The sequence below is a fragment of the Fonsecaea nubica genome (assembly GCF_001646965.1).
Source record: "Fonsecaea nubica strain CBS 269.64 chromosome Unknown Scaff4, whole genome shotgun sequence".
Classification (NCBI taxonomy): domain Eukaryota; kingdom Fungi; phylum Ascomycota; class Eurotiomycetes; order Chaetothyriales; family Herpotrichiellaceae; genus Fonsecaea; species Fonsecaea nubica.
In genome coordinates, this window is record NW_019173677.1 from 608950 (window position 1) to 629097 (window position 20148).

Consider the following 20148-nt stretch of genomic DNA (forward strand, 5'->3'; position numbering starts at 1 on the left):
TTATATCTTAGGCTTTCGTCAATGACGACTTCGTCAAGGACAAGCACACATACACATCTTTCACAGCGTAAGGACGCTCAACATGTTGCGTTCACTCTCGTTAGTCCTCCAGACATATTCCCTCGCCATCTTGATCAGGGGCAGTGTAGCGGCCGACATCAGCGACCATGAACTCGACATCATTCTCGACAAACGACAAAACTACACCTGCAGCAATCAAGGGCTCCAGGACGTCTGCGAAACAAACTCTGCAGACTGCATAGCTGCCATGTGCGAGTCATGCTCTGGCTATGTCTTTATCGCCAATTGCTGTGCCCTGGCCAGCTACACGGCGATGTTGCAATGCCTTCTCGAGGTGCAGAGTGACCCCTCCGAGATCACCATGACCATCGGGTCGACTGCGACAAGCAACAGCCCCGGCACGAGTACCATCACAGCACCATCGAGTGCGGCACCCTCTCTCGGCATCAGCGGGGCGGACGCGTGTTCCGCTTTTGAAGAGATTGTGCTTGGGTGCGAAAACGCGACGCCGGGCTTCTCGACCGAGGCGTTCAGCCGACAGACAAGCTGCCTGTGCTACAGCAACGGCACGTATCAGCCTGACCTTTACGACGGCATGTTCGCAGGCTGTCTCGCCTACCTTTCCACGGCCACGCCCGCAGAGTACTCGAGTATCGCCACTGGATCTGTTGATTTCGCACCGTGCAAAAATGCGGTAACCACCACCACCCAAACGCACTCGTCTTCTAGCACCCATTACATTGGGTACACAACGACCAGCACGTCGGCAGCTGCGTCTACCTCGGCCACACCAAGCAGCGCAACACCCACAGGACCCACGCAGACACCAGAGGCGGATAGAAATGGAAGCGCGGGCCTAGGATTGGTAAGTCGGACCCAGAACCCTCGCTTGTTCTTTCCTACCCGCTACTTGAAGCACTCGGCTGAGTCCGCCAAAAACAGAATCGCCGGATTTCACTAGGTTGGTTAAGTTGGTGTTTGGGGGGTTGCGTGGTAGCCGCATTATTGTAAAGTATGGATTTTGAACCTGGCCAGGTTTAGCGATCGATGCATTTGTTAACCACATTACAAATGTTGTAGATGGAGACCATTTTCGACAAGGATAGAACCCACACTGAATGTGAGGGGACGATTCAGCCTCTGAAGACTTAAAAAACTGCACCAAACCATCTTTGGCTCCTTGGGTCTTGGGGGATGGGTTTAAAGAGCGACAAGAAGCCTAAGCATGCACAAGACATGGAATCTGGACTGGGCAGGCCGAAGCCTAAAAGTGACTTCTTCTCGTATTCGCGTCGTTTCGGTGTTAGCTGCACCACCAACACAAGTGGTTGGCGTGGTTGGGTACCTTTGTAAGTAACTAATGCCTCTGTTGGGGGAACCGAGCCGTTTGACACAGTCAGTCAGTAAGTCAGGCTGAAGAGTGTCTTTTTTTGGACCCAGTGCCACGACTGTGTCACGACATATTTTGTTACCAGGGATTTGTATCTCGGATTCGGGTTGATGCAGGAACAAGCATCCCTCAAGGCAGACCATGGTCAGTTTGGGGGTGAGCGAACGAAGCTCTTTGACATGCTTGACATGCCACCCCTGATCACAATGAGGCTGAGAATGAAAAGCCAAGCAGCGGGGTCCCTGTTCGGTTGCAAAGATGAGCTTCGTTCGGTCTAGTCAGTCCTGCAAGGGCATGGTCGGTTGCAGAGTTTCCTGGCCTCAAAGCCTCTACAGGCGTGGTCTGATTATTGGTTGCACAGGCTTGGAGGCGGCTTTCGCAGAGTTGGCAGCCTGATCGAACAGTAAAGATGGATGAGCCGTTGCGTTACAAGGAGACGGCGAGACGGACAAGTCCTAGTCGAGGAGGGGCAGGTGACAGCATCCAGCATAACGAGTACATCATCAAAGGTCTGATCAGGTTTCTCTCATGGGGGCCAGAACGTCTTTCCTGGTGACTTGCTTGCTTGCTTGCCTCGGTCTGTCTGTCCTCGGATCTGTACCTCGTACTGGTACAAGTTACTGACTGTGCACTGTGCTACAAGCTAAGTTGTCACATTCATTGTCTTTGGCAGCACCGCCCCGTCCCGCATCTCCATTTCTATTTCTACAAAGTAAGTAGAGACCAAGCAACATACAAGACTTTGAGCAAGCACCGCAAAGCTCTCTTGTCACCTTTTACCGACCAAGAACTCCCCCTTGTCCTCGAAGCCTTTATCCATCCTCATCCAATCATTGAGTCTCTCAGTGACTGTGCCCCGGCCCCAATGCAACCAAATGCGCCCTGCACAGCCCGCAAGCCACTAATGCAGGTTATCCCGCTACCAGGCCTCAGATGCCCCTGCGTTTCCAACGTTTCCGCCTTTCTCTTCCCCCACAGCCTCATGTTGCTTCGATCCGGTTGTTCAAGGTGTTCTAGTAGACCACCACCACCACGCGGCCGCATTGCCCCAAAGGCTGGGCGACCAGCGGGCTGAGAGAGAGAGAAAGAGGCATAGAGGATATCAGGCCAAACCCGTAGCTCGTGTTGGCAAGGCGAAATGAGAGGCCGGCCTTTCTATAACAATGGGCCAACACCCCAGCCTTTGGACTACGAATCTGTTGGATGTATGCATGTACAGCAAGTAACCAGACGACCATTGACACTCGTTTCACATCATATCACATAACAAAGTCATACGTCTCATCGACACTCACTTACACACCATGAGGACAGGATCTTGGCTTTACGCCGCCGCGGCCATCCTTCTTTCGCAATGCTGCTGCCTCGCCGCACCTGTGTCTTCCACTAAATCCGAACGAGGGACATCACTACGTCTACCTGTGAGAAAGAGCCATGTCACGAGAGACCTCCAGCGTCGCTGGGTATCGGCCACGCTCCAAAACGCCGACTACTCGTACCTGGTCGACCTGGATATCGGCACGCCAGCCCAGACAATCACCCTGAGCATCGACACGGGGAGCAGCGACATCTGGGTCTACGGGCCTGGGTCGTGCAGCGCATGTACGGGCGGAATATGTAAGTTTCCCTCCAAAAAGCAATACACCAAGACCATTGTCGGTCCAAGACCCAGACCCCCTCGGGCTAACATTTTGGGCGACTAGTTGACCCCAGCGAATCGAGCACCGACATCTACGACGAGAACCTGGGAGCCTTCTCGGCGAGCTATTTCGACGGCACGAGCGCGTCGGGGTACTACGTCGACGACACGGTCGGACTCGGCTCGGCGACGGTGACGGGCGTGACGTTCGCGGTGGCCACGTCGGCGGCCGGCACGACGCGGGGGATCATGGGCATCGGGCTGGCGGGCCTCGAGGCCAGCACGGTCAAGTACCCGGAGCTGCTGGACGACCTGGCAGCGCAGGGCCTGATCGACCGGCGGTCCTACAGCATCTACCTCGACGACCTGGAGGCCGGGAGCGGGTTCATCCTGTTCGGCGCGGTCGACGGGTCCAAGTACGCCGGGTCGCTGGTCACGCTGCCCATGATCCCGTACACGGACTCGGCGCCGCGGCTGCAGGTCGCGTGGACGTACCTGTCGGCGACGACGTCGGACGGCAGCACCACGCACCTGACGCAGTCCGGGTTCTCGTACCCGGTGGCCCTGGACACGGGGTACACGACGAGCGTGCTGCCCGTGGACCTGTTCAACGAGCTGGCGACCTACTTCTCCGTCTACACCGACTCGAACGGCAACTACCTCGTGCCGTGCGAGATGCCGTCCGGCTTCTTCAGCTTCGGCTTCGGCGGCGAAGGCTACACCCCCGCCGTGGCCATCCAGGTGCCCTTTTCCGAGCTGGCCGTCCCCGTGCCCGGCGAGTCCGGCACCTGTCTGTTCGGCTTCCTCCCCCAGGCCCAGTCCGTCATCAGCTTCGGCGACACCTTCATGCGCAGCGCCTACGTCTACTACGACTTTGACGACTCGACCATCAGCCTGGCCCAGGCGGTGTGGACGTGAAAAGATGCTTCTAGGAGATGAGAGGAGAGGAGGAAGGGAAGGAGGGGGAGTGATAAAATAATACTGACTACCAAGTGTCGCAAACTGTGGCTTTTTTTTTTTTTGACGAGGGGGCATATTTACCAACGTATCTACTGGGTATCTGGGAGGCGGGCGGGAACGTAAAACACATATGTCGTGATGATAGCATCTGTCCGGTCAGGGGTTCGGGGGGAGTTTGACAGGCCACAAATCAAAATTACCAATTCGTTAAATCTCCTGCCAATGCCCTTCCCCTGATGTGGCTCGCACTGCAATGTACCTCGCCCGTTCCCCTTCCACAGCCTCGTACCAAGTGGACAAGGCAAGAATATCCATTTCCTCACTCCGGTTGCTGGGCCCATCGACCCAAAAAGACAATGTCGACGACGCAAGGCCTTTCACTCGAAAAGGAAAGGTAGGCGCCTGAGAGAGCTATCACCTCAACCGCATCATTAACCGTCGCCATGTAGCCATTGTACACATGTACATGCATGCAAATACACGTATACGCATACAAAACCCACGATCGATTTTTGTTTTTGGGGGGGGATATACCTCTGACAAAACTCGGTGGACCAAGGGTCATCCGGCCCGATAAACGGTGATAGGTCGAACGAGATGAGGACCGGCATGGCGAGGAAGAAGAGGAGATTGGGGAACGCGGTGAGGTGGAAGAGGGGGAGGACCGGGAGGAGGGACAGGACGAGAGATGCTAGAAACGCGCCCGTACCCATGTCCATGCCCATGCCCGTCGCTAGTGTGTCGTTTCGTCTCGTCTTGTAGCGTATTGAGGGTTCGTAGTTGAGTTGGGTTGCTTTCAACGTTGCTGTAGCTGTTGATGCTTAGTGAAGCTGGGTTAAGAAAAGGAATAAAGGAGGGATATCTTTGCGTTGGAAACACCGGAAAAGGGAGAATGAGTTGAAGCAAGAAATAGATGGATAGACCGTTAGAGATTAGTAGCAGGGGACTTCTGAAGACACTGCTTCTGTGACAATCAGACTCAAACAGGTGAGCCAGGTCGTTGGCTTCTGCTGCTATCACAAGAGTAATAGAACAATCTTCTCGAACCGAATGGTCGACAGGCTGAATAGTGAAGAAGTCCTGCAAATCCAGCGCAACTCTTCTCCCACCATCTGGTAGATTAAGTAGGTGCCTTAAGAAGCCGACGAAGCAATTCCTTTCATGCCCCTGATATATCCCTCTCGTTCTCGCGTGCCATTTTGCTATATCCGAAACCATGTCAACCCGAATGGCGATACTTGTACTGTCACCAAACCTAGGCCGATGTTGGATTGAAACCGGGCTGTAATCAGAGCCGCAGTTGGAGGACAGAAAAGAACCACAAAAATGGCCAAGCGGATAGTGATACGGGTTGTATCAATTGGTCTTCTCTATGGCAATGGAGCAGGAGGAGGTGTCATTCGGCGTGGAGGTTAACGGCCACCAGCAGCCTCAGTGATGGGTCCTCTGATTATGTGCGTCGACACATCCTCGAATGATAGCTGGCAAGCAGGACCAAGATGCGTTAGCACAAACAGGCCGTCGTCGAAATCTCGTTGACAGGTGGCAGGAAACGAGGAAAACTCCAGGTCCTGGTGGTGATGGAAATGGCGACGTAGACCAGCCTGGCCAGGGGAGACTTGTTGGCCGTGTCCAGAGGCGTATCTCTGATGTTCACTGCTCAACTCTTTCCTTCGTCAATCCTTACTCCCTCCACCGCCGTCTCATCCAGGACCACAACCCCGTACGGATCTCTATCCCTTTCGCTGACCACCACTTCCACACTCTCATCATCCAGCATCTCTTTGATCTGCCCGGTCAAACCTCTCTTGCTAGCCTCCTCACCTCTCATCTTGGCCCACTCCTCCTTAACTTCCCTCTCCAACTTTTCCCTCATCACGTTCCAGAGGTACCCTCTCTCGGAGTTTGAATGGAACAAGGAAATGACACAGCCACCTCGTTCGATGACTGCCAAAGCCTCGTGGTGACTCAGCTCACCTGTAAATATCAAATCCGCCTTGCAACCCCGGACCACGCCGCCTCCGCTGCCTGGACATGTGGCAACACTCGAGATAGCCATCTCGTCGAGATTTCTCCCCTGAGGGATGGCCACCGCAAAGCCTTTGGGAAGGCCGATTGCGTGAGCGATGCGGGTGATCAGAAGGGTCAAGGGTTGCGGTGAAGAAAACTCAATCAACCGCCCAGCCCCAGTGTTGGAGGAGTTGTAGACACTGGACGAAGTAAATTGGTTCGCTGCGTCAAGGGACGCGCGAGGAGACGGGGTAATGACGCTCCGAGCGTGAGGGATTACAGCAGCGTGGAAGTCAGACGTTGGCAGTGGCAGGGCGGGCCTAGAATAGGTCCTGCGCGCATGGCTCGGACGAGAGATCTTCATCTTTGCTCTAGGAGTGGTGAATGGGTCCGTCATTGCGTCCTCGTCGTGATGCGCCGAAGGAGACGTGGGTTTTGTAGAAGGATTGGAACGTATGTCTGAGTCGCTTTCAGAGGTCGTGACTTCTGTATCTGATGGAGCTGAAGCCACTGCATATGCCTCGGGCTCCGGATCGTCTATTTTGCCCGTCACAATATCACAGAGCCAGTCGGCCATTCCGTCAGGAACGGTGTCAACGGCCGTGTGCGGACAATACACGCTGATGCCATGTGCAAGCAGCAGTGTCATGGACAACTGCTGGGTGTCATCCGTGGTTATGGACTTGAGTCCCCGAAATATTATAGGATGGTATGCCACCACCACCGAGTGATTGTTCTCTATCGCCTCGTCTGCGACTGCTCGAGTGAGGTCGACGGTCAATAGGACCGAGTTGCGGTTCCGAGGCCGGGAGGGTATGAAGGGAGCTTCGACTAGCAGACCCGTGTTGTCGAACGTCTTGTCTGCTAGTGACTCTGGATAGAGACGGCGCATCGAGGACACCACGGCAGTGGTGAAGGGGGAGACATTGTAGGTATGGGGTTGAGAGGTGCTCATCTTGCGACGAGTCAAGAGGGCTTTGGATTTAGGAATATGGACAGCTCGAGGGAGGAAAAATCGAAGCATCAGAAACTTAGTCGAGCGCAGCACATTGTCGGCGCAATCAGTCAATGTGCTGCCAGCTCACATCGTGTCCAAGAACATGTGGGCATTGGAAGCTGGTGCGTTGGCCGTCGCAGGAAAAATAGAGGCGCGAGGCTGAACTCGTGGATTGCCCTCCGATGACGCACTTCCAAGCAGCTCTTTGGGAGACCGAGGATTATTATTTTCCGTCAGGGTTGATTTCCAATTCGCAATACCATCAGTAATTGACCTTCAACTATTGGAAGAGAAGACTTCATTTTCACCACAAGACGCAACCCTACTCGGCTATCCGTCACGAACCCTTCTCCTCAGCCCTAAGCCGTGTCCATGCAAGTCTATACTGCTCTGGCATCGCAAGCGGCCCGCCGAGTCACGACTACGATTGTCCGCGCAAATAGCACCATCACCAGACAAACACCCCACCGGCGCCCAGGACTCAGACCACGGTCCTTTCTCTCGCGCTCCTTTTCCGTCACAGCTTTGCGCTCCTTCACGTATTCTTCGACAAACAATTCCCCACCAATGGCTGCGCATACGGACACTGAAGCCGCAGAAGTCGCCGCATCCTCCTCTCCTCCCATCACTCCAGACTTCCTCACCGAGAAACTCAAACAATCCATAAACATAACTCACATCAGTATGGAGGATATGTCGGGGGGTTGCGGGCAAGCCTTTAACGCCATCATCGTGTCCCCAGACTTCGAGAAGAAAACACTACTGGCAAGGAGTCGGCTGGTCAACGGGGTGTTGAAGGATGAGATCAAGGCTATCCATGCCTGGACGCCTAGATGCTTGACCCCGGAGCAGTGGGAGAAGGAGAGGGAGAGAATAGGATGAATGAAAATAGGATGTGTATTGGGAGAGTGATAGACCTCGCCGGGACCGAGCTCGATGTCTGATTAATGACAATCGCAGGTGGACGTGACTCTACACTTTTTGGTACTACTATGTTAGTTGAAGTGGATGCCTATTATTCAAGGAGCTGGCTGGCTGTTTCAAGTCTGGTCGTGAGCATTCCCAGAAGATATCTCGACGGACAAGACAAGTAAAGGCATCAGAATAAAACCATTTACGCCAGATATTGGGCCCAAAGCTGCAGATGTTGTCGGAGCTCCTGGGCAGATAGTTTTTTAAAACCCATTATTACCGCACAATACCTAGGTAGATGTTAGATAGTTCTGTACACCAAAACACCTCTTTCACTACATGTGAGCCACAGGATTTATATTCCATGTTTCCCTGGAAAACCTCAGGTCGGTAGCCCAGGGACAACCATCACACATATAACCGGCCGCAAGGTACCATCTTTACAGACCATGGAGAACGTTGAAGCCCATGAGCTTCTCCGTGATCAAAAATCAACACCAAAAGGTCGATGGCCTTCCCCAAACCCAAAAATCATTCGTGAAGAGGTATCGTAAATCAAAAACTTGCCCGTGGTTTCCCCCACCCTTATATCTCTCATCAAGTCGTGATATGGGTCGCTGTGTACCCCTGCAGGAAGCTGATGGGCTTCTTTCTACTCGGTTGATACTCTTCGACGCCGCTCAAATGTTCGGCCGATATCCTGCGGGGCTGTTGAGGCTCGAAGGTCGGAAAGACGAGGTCGCGTCATTGGTCGAGTGGCATGTCAATGGATCAAGAGGCCCATCTGACCCAGAGCGATTCCTCGTCAAAGATTACCGTGTGCACTAGAGCTCATGCATGTATATCCTTTGCTGCAATCCGCCTCTTTAGAAATGTTTTGTCATAATCATTGCCGCATTGGCGCAGCCATTGGTTGATTTTGGGGTGGGTATATGCGTTGGCGTTTGTTCGAGTTGCCCATATCCGATCCTCCGCCCATTTCCGACGGACCTCTTCTGTGTGTCTGCTGCTGTTGCTGTTGCTGTTGCTGCTGTTGCTGCTGCTGCTGCGCGAGCATGCCGGACCCTCGCAGCCCTACGGGAGTCTGTGGCCCGTTTGGAAAGGATGTCGGGTTTCCATTCGTGTCCAGGTAGTGTTGTTGTTGTGCCATGCCGCCGTAATGTATATTGGGGTTTACTGGCGACACTCCTGAGTACTGGCTGGGAGAATTCCACGTGCTTGATCCCGCGGGAGAAGCCTCTGCTGACATATCGTCACGGACGGAGTGAGCCGTCGACGAAGCCGCTCCCGACGGCACAGTTGTCGCTGACATTGGCTGCGGCTCCTGTGGTACCAACTTGAGATGTGGCAGAAACCTCTCCAACATATCGACCAGGGATTTTCGCGTGAACGGCTTGGGCAAAACATCGTCCATTCCGTGATGGAAATACATATGAATGTCGTCCGCTCGAATGTTGGATGTCATCGCGATAATGGGGGTTCGGTCGAACTGTCTGATGATATGACAGGCGGACACACCATCCAAGTTGGGCATGATGATATCCATCAATATCATATCGTATTTGTTCCCTTCCTGCAACTTGTTGACGGCCTCCAAACCGTCGAGAGCCGAATCAACTACGCACGAGAGCGAGTGCAAGAACTTGCCGCCAATCTGACGGCAGGTCGGATCGTCTTCGACCAGGAGAATTCGCGGCGGTCGACTCCAGCCAGGATCCGCTGTCCCACTCTTCTTTCGTGTGTCGGCGAACTGTCCTCGTGGATCTGAGCCGTCTCTCGGAGGCAATGAGTATGGGATGTGATTAATGTACTCGCTGGATAGGGGGTCAATGCCATTGGTTGACCCCAACGGATATACAACCGTCTCTAATTCGGCCGGATTGATCTTTGAGAAACCCATGCTGCCGCTTGGAGGGGCAGAATTAGGCCCGCGGAACTGCCCAGATCGAGGGTCCTGTCCTACTGGTGGGGTATGCATGTTCGAGTTCATTTGTTCGAGCGCAGCGATGTTGAATTGTCCATCGGAATTGATATCGTTCAGGAGCTTCGCGGCGTGTTGTAAGGGTGACGCCGGGGTGTCTTCATCCTGAGGAGGCATATTCTGGCTCGTGGGAGTCAGGGTTGTGCCTGTCTGTGTAGAGTCCGAGGGTGGAGCAAACAGCTGCTTGCTGTCTCTGCGCTGCTTCGCGTCGACGGATTGCAGGAATACCATGACATCCTGCATGACTTTTTCGTGATTGACGACCGTTTTCTGAAGTCGGACGATCTCAAGCGCCACCATCTGATACTGGGATTGCAGTTGGTTGTTACACGTCACAAGAGACTCTATTTGCTGGGCCTGTGCGACAATCTGTTGGTTCATTAGGTCGATTTGTTGGATGGGAATCTGTTCGTCGTTGAGACTCGATGGCTTCCGAGGGGCTGGGGCCTTTCGTCTGATATTGTCCAGACTCTCCTTGTTGTGCTGCCGGAACTCTGGATGTTTGAATTCCCAGGCGTTGACGCCGTACATGGATGATCCGCCGTCCTCATTGTTCTGTCGCACTTTGTGGAAATCGTATTTGTTCAATTGCCGGACAAAACTGGCGAAATTGGAGTGTTTGAAGTGTTTGGGTAGGATGGACTTTGTGAATTTTTCGTTCTCCAATACCACAAAGCTGTCACCATCATCGCCCCAACGGACTACCGAAGAGTACGAAGGGTCTTCCAGCATTCTGCGCATGAATTAGCTCCGAGTGCCATCACGGACGATGGCTGCGAGGGAGATATACTTATACAGCTTGCGCACAAAGTCGCTCGAGTTGTTTCCCGATGCACCCTGGCCGTCCATCTTTGTGATTTTACCGAGATCGAATTTTCCTCTTCTGTGCGATAGATTCCCTCCAAGATGTAGCTTCAACTAAGGCCACAAGGACGTCGACCGCTTTCAATCGTGGGTGTTGCAATCCGCTGCACAATGCCGGATCACCGCAGCATCGCTAAAGATGCGCTTTCAAGTTTCGTAAGGTGCTTGAATACGGTAAAAGCACAATATGCGGGATGGGAGGTATGTGTGATCCGCCGTCAGATAATGATGATTGGAATGGAATGTGCTGGGCGGCAGAATGCTGGTCGAGTAGCACAGACAAACTCGGATGGTGGAGGCTGCTTCGAGGTTGGAGGGTGCAGAATGCTGGATTTCGGCTATTCGGCCGCAATGAGTCTAGGATTCCCAGATCTCGGGAGGGCCAAGGGCGATATGGAGCAAATGACGTGAAATGCCAGGTTACCCAGATACAAAGCGATGATAGAAGTGTATAGCAGCGATTGAATAGAATGGGGATGTTCAACGAGTGCGGGATGGGGAGAGGATGAGTTTGTCTGCGTGTGTCTGCGTTTCTGTGCGGTGTTTGGTGTTGGGGAAGAAGGATCGGAAGTGGTGACGGGTCAATGGATTCCAAGTTGGCTGGTGGATGGTTTGGAGGGGGGCAAGAGAAAGTTGGCTGCAGCTGTTACAAGGTGCAAGATGCAGGGAGTGGGTGGATAGGCGGGCTCTTGGAAACACCAAAGGAGCCTGGGAACCTAGCGAGGAAAGTGCTAAAAACGAGCAAACGAGCAGAAGAACAACCAGGACAAAGAATTTCCTAGCAGTTCTGGGGAGGCGTCGTTGGCGCTGGGCTCCTCTATCAGGACGCAAAGAGGACGCAAAGGTGGACCACACCAGACAACTCCCATTGCCCATCCAGTCAGCATCATCAAAAAATGACCATTGTACCCAGTTTAGGCGAGCATTGGATCGCATCTCCCTGTATGCTGAACCGGGGGCGAAGGGAGGGGGGGAAATGTGGTGCGGCTAACAGTGCGCGAGGAACAAAGTAGAGGGGAGATTCGGTTAACTACTGTGTACCAGTAGGGCTCATTGGTGGCCCTTTAGGCCTAGTGCTAGGAGTTAATCATGCGGAACCCGATCAAGGAGGTCAGTGATAGGGCGCTTCCGGGGCCCTTGAGGGAGAAAAAGGATCTGATCGAGGAGAGGGGGAAGCCACCAAACAGTTTGCTGGGCTGAATGGGTCATGGCTCATGGGGGACGACCCCGATGCGTGAACTAGCACACTAGGGATGAATTTGCCCATGGTTTGCCCTCCATCATACCAGCCCAGCGCCCAGTCCAGGAGTCTAGCAGCCCAACACCCCCAGCCAAAGCCCAAATTTTCCGTGCGCTCCCCCCCGCTCGGGCACATTCGCTAAAACCCACTCCCCAGGACACGACTGGCCAATGTGACGAGTGCGCCATGGGCTTTGGCACCGATTTGGCGATCCGAAGACTCTCTTTTCGCTCACTTGGCCACGCTTGTCCATTCCAAACCAAGTGTCACAGCGATCGACCATCAAGTTGGAAAAAAGGGGCCAAGGGCCCGTCAAAACACAACCGTCTGAACATCCCATTCGACTGCTGGAGCAGTCTGGTGAGGAAGACACTTTTCGAGGCTGATCATTGACTTTCCTGGAGCACCAGTGCTTGTCTTGGCCTGCCACACTGCAAAACTCGTAGCCGGAAATCGCAATGTTTCGGCTGATCAGGATCCACTGTCGACGGGGAAAACTGTCAACTCGCCAACTTCCCAGGGCCAGGGAGGTGAAGGCGGCTTCCCTGTCCGAGAAAAGCAACCATGAGGCTTGTGATTACCAGAATAACGGCCTGCCAGTAAGAACAGAAACTCGTAGTTGGAAATGGACCTTGACTTGTCACATTCCACCATTCCCTAAAGGCAATGGCGTGAAATCGCCACCAGGATTCTGTGGAGTCTCTTCTTTGTCGCTGAAACGATCGAAAGGCAGAGGCTTTTGTTGATTGCGCTGCTTGTCTCGTCCTTGTTGATTCACGGTTACGAGTACAATCTATCAGTGGAGAGCCGTCAATCCGCAGGTCGTGATGGCCTAAAAGAAAAGCCGAAGGAAAAAGACCGCGTCTTCGCTGACGCGAGCGAGGATGACAGCCTCACTGTGGAAACGTTCGCCTCATGACGATCCCAACAAGCTCGGGGGCTTAACGGAGATGGCTCAAGCCGCAAGTGCCATAAATGTCCGCCTGAACTTTGCACTCGGGACAGGAATGGGGCTGTCAATTTGAGGGCCTTGTCAAGTGATAAAAATTTCACCCCGTCTTGCGCAGGAACAAAGAAAGACAGGCCAAGTCCTGCCAGCAGCGTGGGTCCTAACGACTGAATCGTTCTTTGCTTAGAAGACCGAATACTTGTACGAGGTACCTTGTACTTGGTAGATATTCCCGTACTTGAAAGCGTTAAGCATTGTTTGGCGCCCCTGATGCTTGAGATCTTCCCCTGTTTTCGGGTTTTGCTTCCTGGCTTCCTAGCAGTGTCACCGGTCGGTTCGGGCTACTCTGCTCGCTTCTTCTTTCTCGCGATCGCGGATCGCCCCTTCGTCTCCTCCGTCCGATTTGGGAAAGGCGTCCCAATGCTGGCCAAAGGAAGTTGTGGCAGCGTAACCTTTTGAAAATCACGGGTTAAGCATCCCGGCGGAAAGACCATCCTGGTACAACAGGACGACCTATACGCATTGTCTCCTGATCACTCCCTGTTGGGTGAGATAAAACAGTGTCAAATCCTTTCTGGCGGTTCTAGATGACAGCTTCCTACATGCTCGGTGACGCCGAAGTTCGTGGCCAGTGCTCCATTCACAATGATGGGGAAATGAACGCCAAATCTGCACTTCGTGGATAGGCGATCACCAAGGAAGTATCCGAGCTCTTCTGTTGGTCTAGCAATGGGCGAGTCTAGACCTTCGTCAACGCGAACCGAATCCGTGGGTCGGGGAACCGCAACAAGAGACTTGGACAGCGCAACAGATGCAGGGGCTCGTTTTGGCACAAAGGGTGCGAATTTGGCAGGTGCCAAAATGTTTGACATCAAACTTTGAGGTGAATTACTGGATGGCTAGTGTTCTGACTGGCGATTTAGACATCGTGTGCTTCGGTCGCGAGGTCTTGTCTTGAGGGAGAGCGCAAGGAGGCTGCAAGCCACCCGAGAGTGCATTGAGGCGATGCGACCCAGTTGCAGAGGACTTCTCAGATGGCCATCTTGGTAATGGGTACTTCCTGCAGACTGCTTTATCCGAAACCCGGGTAACTTCAGATTTCGAGTCCTCGCCTTTCGCTGAGGTTGAAGTCAGTAGTGCAGGTATTTATGAAGCTTTTACTTTTCGAGTCTCAGGGACTTGCGAGTGAATATTATCATTGGAGGGGCCGGACCCGCAACCTCTGTCTCCTTTGTGCGAGGAGATGACTCGCATGTGCATGGCCATCAAGAAGATTTCAAATATATGATGCAATCCTGTAGGATTGAGCGAGGGGTCCAGTGGAATCATAGACAATACTGGGTCACCAAGGCCATTGCTTGCAGCGGATCACAAGTCCTTCGTACTCGTTCCCATACTGAGTAGGCGCAGGACTCTGAGTGTTGTGGTGGGTTGGCTCTGGGAGGGAGGGAGGCACCCGGGAGGCATAGAGGCACCCGCGCAACGGCACCAACCGCAATTCGCAGCTTAAAGACTTCCCCGCAATGATGTCGTCCTGCCCCTGCATTGGCACAGCCATTGGGGAAGCTACAAGTATGAATGCAGCCTTAGAGCTCCCAGGACCAACGGCAACAGCACACAACAAGTGAAGTGCAAGTGAATTTGGAGTGAATCGTTCCTTCCAGAGATTTCAAATACTTTCCCACTCAGTTCAATCTCACCAGTCACATAAATGCTCTCTCGATCCATCTTCCGTTCTTCCACCTCTCTTCGTCCCGCTTCTCTCACTCCCCTCTTCAGACAGTTCTCATCGACACCCGCAATCATGGTGTGTATCTCTGTACCTGGTTTCTACACCAACTGACATTTTGCAGGTCAAAGAAGGCGACTCCATCCCCAATATCGACCTCTACGAGGACTCCCCCGGCAACAAGGTCAATCTCGCCAAAGAGCTCGGCTCTGGCAAAGGCCTCATCATCGGTGTCCCCGCTGCATTCTCCCCTTCTTGCTCCGACACTCACATTCCGGGCTACATTGCCAATGACAAGTTGAAGAGTGCCGGAAAAGTGTTTGTGGTCTCTGTGAACGATGCTTTCGTGTAAGAGCTCTTGAGATATCATTCCTTCCACCATGTTTCTCACTTCTTCCACAGTATGAAGGCTTGGGCAAAGAGCTTGGACGAGACAAAGAAGAGCGGCATCCGATTCCTCGCTGACCCCTCTGGAGAATTCACTCGTGCCTGGGATGTGGAGTTCGATGCTTCTAGCATCTTGGGCAATGGCCGAAGCAAGCGATATGCTGTGATCACGGAGGATGGCAAGGTCACCAAGGCCTCTGTTGAGCCCGACAACACGGGGGTTACAAGTGAGTTCTGCCATTTCCCTTTAATTATGGAGTTATTTCTAAAGCTTCACAGTCTCTGCTGCCGAAAAGGTGTTGTAGAACAGGAGACCCTGAGAAGAGAAACCACCACCATAGATGCGGCAACCTGTAACAGCATGGCAAATGTCACACTCGAAGTGGAATGGAAAGGGAGCAAACCGGATCATGGCATAGGTTCAGCACAATATTACCTGTGCTCATGTACCAAGTTTAGTTCTCTATTTCAGCATGTCTGAAACCTCAAAAGCAAATTCAAATACATTCTAACCATTGAGATCCCCGCCGTGGCTGAGCAGAGTAAACCCAAAGGAGGTCTTTTGTCGGAGTAGCTTATGTAGCTGGATTGGATGACCTACATACAGGTTCCAATGACCTCGATCATCATGTCATTCAACCCATACTTTTGAATGCATACGGAAAGAACGCGAGTGGAAAACGGCCACTCTTCATTTTGACCCACCCAATAGTCAGGCATAGACAAAGTTGTTTGGACACTAGCTCAGAAGAGCGCGCACTTCTGCCCCAGTCCTGGGATACGATTCTCTCACTGACCCAACCGGGTCAGTGGCGCTCTTGTCCCCTTGATCCTCTGACTTTTGGTCATCGTCATCGTCATCGTCGCCCTCACCCTCACCCTCTCCCGCTGACGCTGACGCTGACACGGAAGTCTCAGCATCGACCGTCTCCAGCATGCCCTCCAAGTCATCGTACTCAGAGCAGAACTTCTCCACCGCTTCGGCCACCACATCCTGGGCCAGTGGGCGGTCGAACAGGGGTTTCATGGCTTCCTGCGCGTCCATAAGGGCCGAGGAGAGGAACGCGTCGAGCCGCTGGGCGGCCTCGTCGAGGTTTTGGAGGAGCCAGGCCCGTCGGGCCTTTGGGCCTTGTCCCCTGCGCGAGTCGATCTCCTGCATGAGCTCCGCGACGCCGGAGAATTCGAGGAACGTCGAAGTGACGAATTCGACCAGCTGGTCCCGCACCGTCTGGATCTCCCTGGCGGCCTTCTCCAGTGGGATCCGGGCAGGGGGGACGTGGGTCGAGATGTTTGCGAGTGTCGCCTTCAGCGCGGTCAGGTAGTTGATCTTGTAGATGCTGGCTCTCCTCACGTCCGCGAGATTGGTCGCGGACTCGGCGCACGCGGCCAGGATCCCGCTCAGCATCGACGTAAAGAGTCGCTCGAGTTCCGGCTCCGTCATCTGGGGACCTCTCGCCTGACATACGTCGTTGAACTGTCTCAAGGCCGTGGCCAGGAACACCGGCGGCGTGAGATCGCGCGGTGGCTCCGAATCCATGCTTGCAATGGCGGTGGTGGTCTCTTCTTCCATTGCTTGTTCAAACTGTGCCAGCGTCGATGATTGCAGGGTCTGGATGAGCCGGGCTAGGGTTGAGTCCTGCCCCAGCAGTTTGGAGAAGATGCCGCGATAGAAATCTAAAAGGTTGAAGGTCTTGAACATGAGCACAGGATCGCCCGAGGTGCGGACGGCAACGTCGATGCGTGATTGTAACGTCTGACAGACGAGGGAGAGATTGCGGGAGATGAGTTCAGACAGGGCTTTGCGCCCATCGAAGACCGGCTGCTCATCACCATCTTCTTTCTCCGCGTCTGAGCTCGACACAGGTGACGGACTTCTCTGTCCGCTACGGCTGATTCGAGCCCACGGATCGGCCGCCTTCCCAGCGCTGAGACCCCGCGAAATCTCTTCGGCATCGGAAACGAAGAGCCCCTCGAGAGCTTCCTTCTCCGAAACAGCGGCGGAGTGCACCCACGCAAGCATATCGCCGATGTACCGCAACGGTTCGTGGGTGGAGAATTCAATCGCTTTCGTCGCAGCACCTCCATGATGACCCGAGCCTGTCAGGGCTTCATGAAACGCCTCTGCCAACGTGGCTCGTCGCGCTTCCGCAAAGAAGTCGAGGCAGTTCTGGAACAAGCTCGGCCTCTCACTGAGGACCCTCAACGCGCGACGAATCGAGCCGCTGATATTGGGGTCTTCGAGGTCGAGCGTCTTGAATTCTCGTTGGATCCAGTTGTAGAGCTTCTTGAAAGCCGCATCCAGGTTGCGGGTAGTCTGTTCAAGCAACTCCAGGCCCAATCGGGACGTGCCTTCTTCCTCGCCGGCAGGAGAGGAGTTGTAGCCCAAAAGAAACTCGCAGTCCTTGTGGATCTGTTTGCACCTCGCCAGGATCGAGAAGAAGCGTTCGTCGAGCGGTTCCGCGGAACTGGTCAGAATGTTCAGATCTTGATTGGAGATGAGGAAGTGGCCGGTGAACGCGGTCAAGAGGGACTCTTTCATCTCAGTCTCCCGTTTGCGCGTCATGAGCGTGGAGAATTCCTCCAGCGTTGGCGCGGACTCTTGTTTCGCCGCGAGGATGTGCGTGCGCATTGATTCGCACGTGGTGTTGAGGGTCGCGAGCAAGGCCCCGACGCGCTTGAGTTGCTATCCATTTGTTAGACGAAGTGCTTCAGGGCAGTCCAACGGTGGTATGACTGTTGGACGAAAGCCAGAGAATATGTGTATTTACCTCCGCAACCACACCGAAATCATCCACGATCTGTGCATTGCAATCGATCACCTCATTTTGTGCGTTGGCCTTGAGATTCCTCCTCGTCTCCTCGTCATTCCGGACGCCTCGCTCGTCTAGGAGGCGCAACGCATCGCGAGTCTCGTAATCGGCGTAGGACGCGGAGAGGACGCTGGTCAGTTTGGCGGTCAGGGCGGTAGACCGCTTGGACGAAGGGAGACCATCAGCACCGGCACCGCCCGGTGTGACGGGACTGTCGAGGCCGCTAGCGGAGGTGAAGCCATCGACGCTGGTGAAAAAGGAAGCAGCCATAAATCCAGAAGCGAGGGAAATGTGCCCCCGTTCATTTTGATCAAATGCTGCATCGCCTGATGCTGGCTCAACGAGGCTGTGGGGGGAAACAAGCCCGATGCCGCTTTAAATGGAAACGGTGGAGGGTGGGGTCGATCTCAAGAGCAGCGGCACTACGCGGGGCTTTCTGTATACTCAGTGAGGGACGACTACAAACTTGCTTTGCCGTGGAATTTTCTAGCTCAGAGGGAGGTCTATTTCCTCTTGAAGTTGCCAGACTAATGGGTCCTTGAATCATATCTCTGTTCGCTTGCCTCTATCCCATATGTGGCAAAAGGGATTACGGAGTGCTTGAGGATGGTAGTCTCGTTGACTCGCCGTCCTTGGACGCGCAATCTGATCCTTCTGAAGCAACCCAGTCTCAAGCTAATTACATCTGCGACACAAGCCACTTGATACCCCCAATCAAGTTGGCCACAAACTGCTGCCCCTCGGGCACAGAGGGGAAGATCCAGAAATAGTGAGGCAATCCCTTGTAGTGGTCGTGCTTGGTAGGGACACCTGCCTTCTTCAGTGCGGCTTCCATCACGTACGCATCATCTCTCAAGGGATCCTTTTCACAGCTGACGAAATATGTGGGAGGGAAGTTGGCGTGGTTATCTGTGGCCAGAGCGGTGAAGATGTCGCTGTCCTTGGGATCGGCGCCTGCGTGTTCGTAGAAAATCTGCATCGATTTCTTGTCGATGATGGGGACGCCCTCCTTGTTCTCCTCGTACGCTTTGTAGATACCCTTATACTCCTCTGGGACGTTGTCCCAGTGCAGCGTACAGGGCACAACGGCGGCGACACCCTTGATGCCATCGCGCTTCGAGGGGTCTTTGACCAGACGGTTGGCGATTTGGAGCGCCAGTGCACCACCTGCAGAGCCACCAACGGTGTAGAATTTGTTTGGGTCACCTCCATACGAGGCGGCGTTTTGTCGTGCCTAGAATATGTATTAGTAAACATGACTACACTGGTAATGCTGGCACTCTTGGTCATGGTGCTCACCCATTTGTACACGGTCAAACAGTCCTGGAGCTGTGTGGGGACCTTGTGCTCGGGGGCAAGGCGATAGTCGATGTTGATGACAATTGAGGGAACAGCTTCAGCAACAACCCTGCAGAGCAAATCGTCCGAGTTGAGGTCGCCGGTCATCCAGCCTCCGCCGTGCGTCCAGATGGCCACAGGTAGGGGGCCTGATTTGGCAGCTTCCTTTGGTGTGTACAAGCGGTACTTGATGCCCTCGACTTCGCCGTCTTTGCTCTCGACGGCGTCTGATGGGGGAGACAATTGAGGAAGCAGCAAGGCCACAAGTTGATCATACTGGGCACGAATCTCTTCTGGCGTTCCGGTCATGACCGTGCGGCCACCCAGGCTCTTCTCTAGCTGCAGATGTCCGTTAGCAGAGAGGATAGGAAATAGAGCACAATTTGGCTGGGAAAACCTACATCGAGCCATGATTGTGCGTACGCCATGGTGTCTGTGACTGCTTTAGGGGTGGAGGTGTGAGTGTTGTAGTATAGAATGGACCGAGTCTGTGACGATTGATTGCAAGACGATAACTCTGAGCTGGGCTGCAACGTCAGGCTCCAGAGTAGAAATCTAGAGAACAAAATAAATACTTCGTCCCCATGGGATTGACTCGACCTCGGTTACATAAACCCGCGATGTACTCGTGGGACGGAGGGGTTGAGCCGAGAAACCAAAGCCAACGATTTGATATGACGGCAACCAACGGGTGTAGACGGGCCAAGGGAGCGTCAAAGTCAAAAGCAGCAAAAGCACCAAAAGGTGTCGGCAAGGGCGAGTCAGAACCCAAGAAATGCTTCGCTCGCAACGGTTTGTGGATTCAGCTGTGGCGTTGTTCACTGACCATGTTCACGGTTCAATTTAGTCAGGGCCTCATTTGGGGCTGTGGAGGGCGGAGCCAGTCCACAGGTCACCTATCACGAGAATTCATTCCATCCT

The 20148-nt window shown here is 53.8% G+C and overlaps 8 protein-coding genes across 8 annotated transcripts; 4 read left to right on the forward strand and 4 right to left on the reverse strand.

The window, feature by feature from the left end:
* Nucleotides 1–82: 82 nt before the first annotated feature.
* AYO20_01156 (hypothetical protein) lies at nucleotides 83–982 on the forward strand (the record flags this gene model as incomplete). Its single annotated transcript, XM_022639463.1, has 1 exon — nucleotides 83–982. The coding sequence occupies one exon, from the start codon at nucleotides 83–85 to the stop codon at nucleotides 980–982; it is 900 nt and encodes a 299-aa protein (XP_022504771.1).
* Nucleotides 983–2715: 1733 nt separating this feature from the next.
* Nucleotides 2716–3968, forward strand: AYO20_01157 (hypothetical protein; the record flags this gene model as incomplete). Its single annotated transcript, XM_022639464.1, has 2 exons — nucleotides 2716–3028; nucleotides 3115–3968. 2 exons carry the CDS (start codon nucleotides 2716–2718, stop codon nucleotides 3966–3968), a joined length of 1167 nt encoding a protein of 388 aa, XP_022504772.1.
* Nucleotides 3969–5670: 1702 nt separating this feature from the next.
* On the reverse strand, nucleotides 5671–6975 carry AYO20_01158 (hypothetical protein; the record flags this gene model as incomplete). Its single annotated transcript, XM_022639465.1, has 1 exon — nucleotides 5671–6975. The coding sequence occupies one exon, from the start codon at nucleotides 6973–6975 to the stop codon at nucleotides 5671–5673; it is 1305 nt and encodes a 434-aa protein (XP_022504773.1).
* A 609-nt stretch (nucleotides 6976–7584) lies between these two features.
* Nucleotides 7585–7899, forward strand: AYO20_01159 (hypothetical protein; the record flags this gene model as incomplete). The annotated part of the gene is made up of 1 exon (XM_022639466.1): nucleotides 7585–7899. One exon carries the CDS (start codon nucleotides 7585–7587, stop codon nucleotides 7897–7899), a length of 315 nt encoding a protein of 104 aa, XP_022504774.1.
* Nucleotides 7900–8815: 916 nt separating this feature from the next.
* AYO20_01160 (hypothetical protein) lies at nucleotides 8816–10759 on the reverse strand (the record flags this gene model as incomplete). The annotated part of the gene is made up of 2 exons (XM_022639467.1): nucleotides 8816–10643; nucleotides 10701–10759. 2 exons carry the CDS (start codon nucleotides 10757–10759, stop codon nucleotides 8816–8818), a joined length of 1887 nt encoding a protein of 628 aa, XP_022504775.1.
* Nucleotides 10760–14767: 4008 nt separating this feature from the next.
* Nucleotides 14768–15384, forward strand: AYO20_01161 (hypothetical protein; the record flags this gene model as incomplete). The annotated part of the gene is made up of 4 exons (XM_022639468.1): nucleotides 14768–14770; nucleotides 14817–15040; nucleotides 15095–15306; nucleotides 15359–15384. 4 exons carry the CDS (start codon nucleotides 14768–14770, stop codon nucleotides 15382–15384), a joined length of 465 nt encoding a protein of 154 aa, XP_022504776.1.
* Nucleotides 15385–15818: 434 nt separating this feature from the next.
* On the reverse strand, nucleotides 15819–18159 carry AYO20_01162 (hypothetical protein; the record flags this gene model as incomplete). The annotated part of the gene is made up of 2 exons (XM_022639469.1): nucleotides 15819–17762; nucleotides 17848–18159. The coding sequence occupies 2 exons, from the start codon at nucleotides 18157–18159 to the stop codon at nucleotides 15819–15821; spliced, it is 2256 nt and encodes a 751-aa protein (XP_022504777.1).
* Nucleotides 18160–18568: 409 nt separating this feature from the next.
* Nucleotides 18569–19655, reverse strand: AYO20_01163 (hypothetical protein; the record flags this gene model as incomplete). The annotated part of the gene is made up of 3 exons (XM_022639470.1): nucleotides 18569–19123; nucleotides 19189–19566; nucleotides 19629–19655. The coding sequence occupies 3 exons, from the start codon at nucleotides 19653–19655 to the stop codon at nucleotides 18569–18571; spliced, it is 960 nt and encodes a 319-aa protein (XP_022504778.1).
* Between the last annotated feature and the right edge of the window lie 493 nt (nucleotides 19656–20148).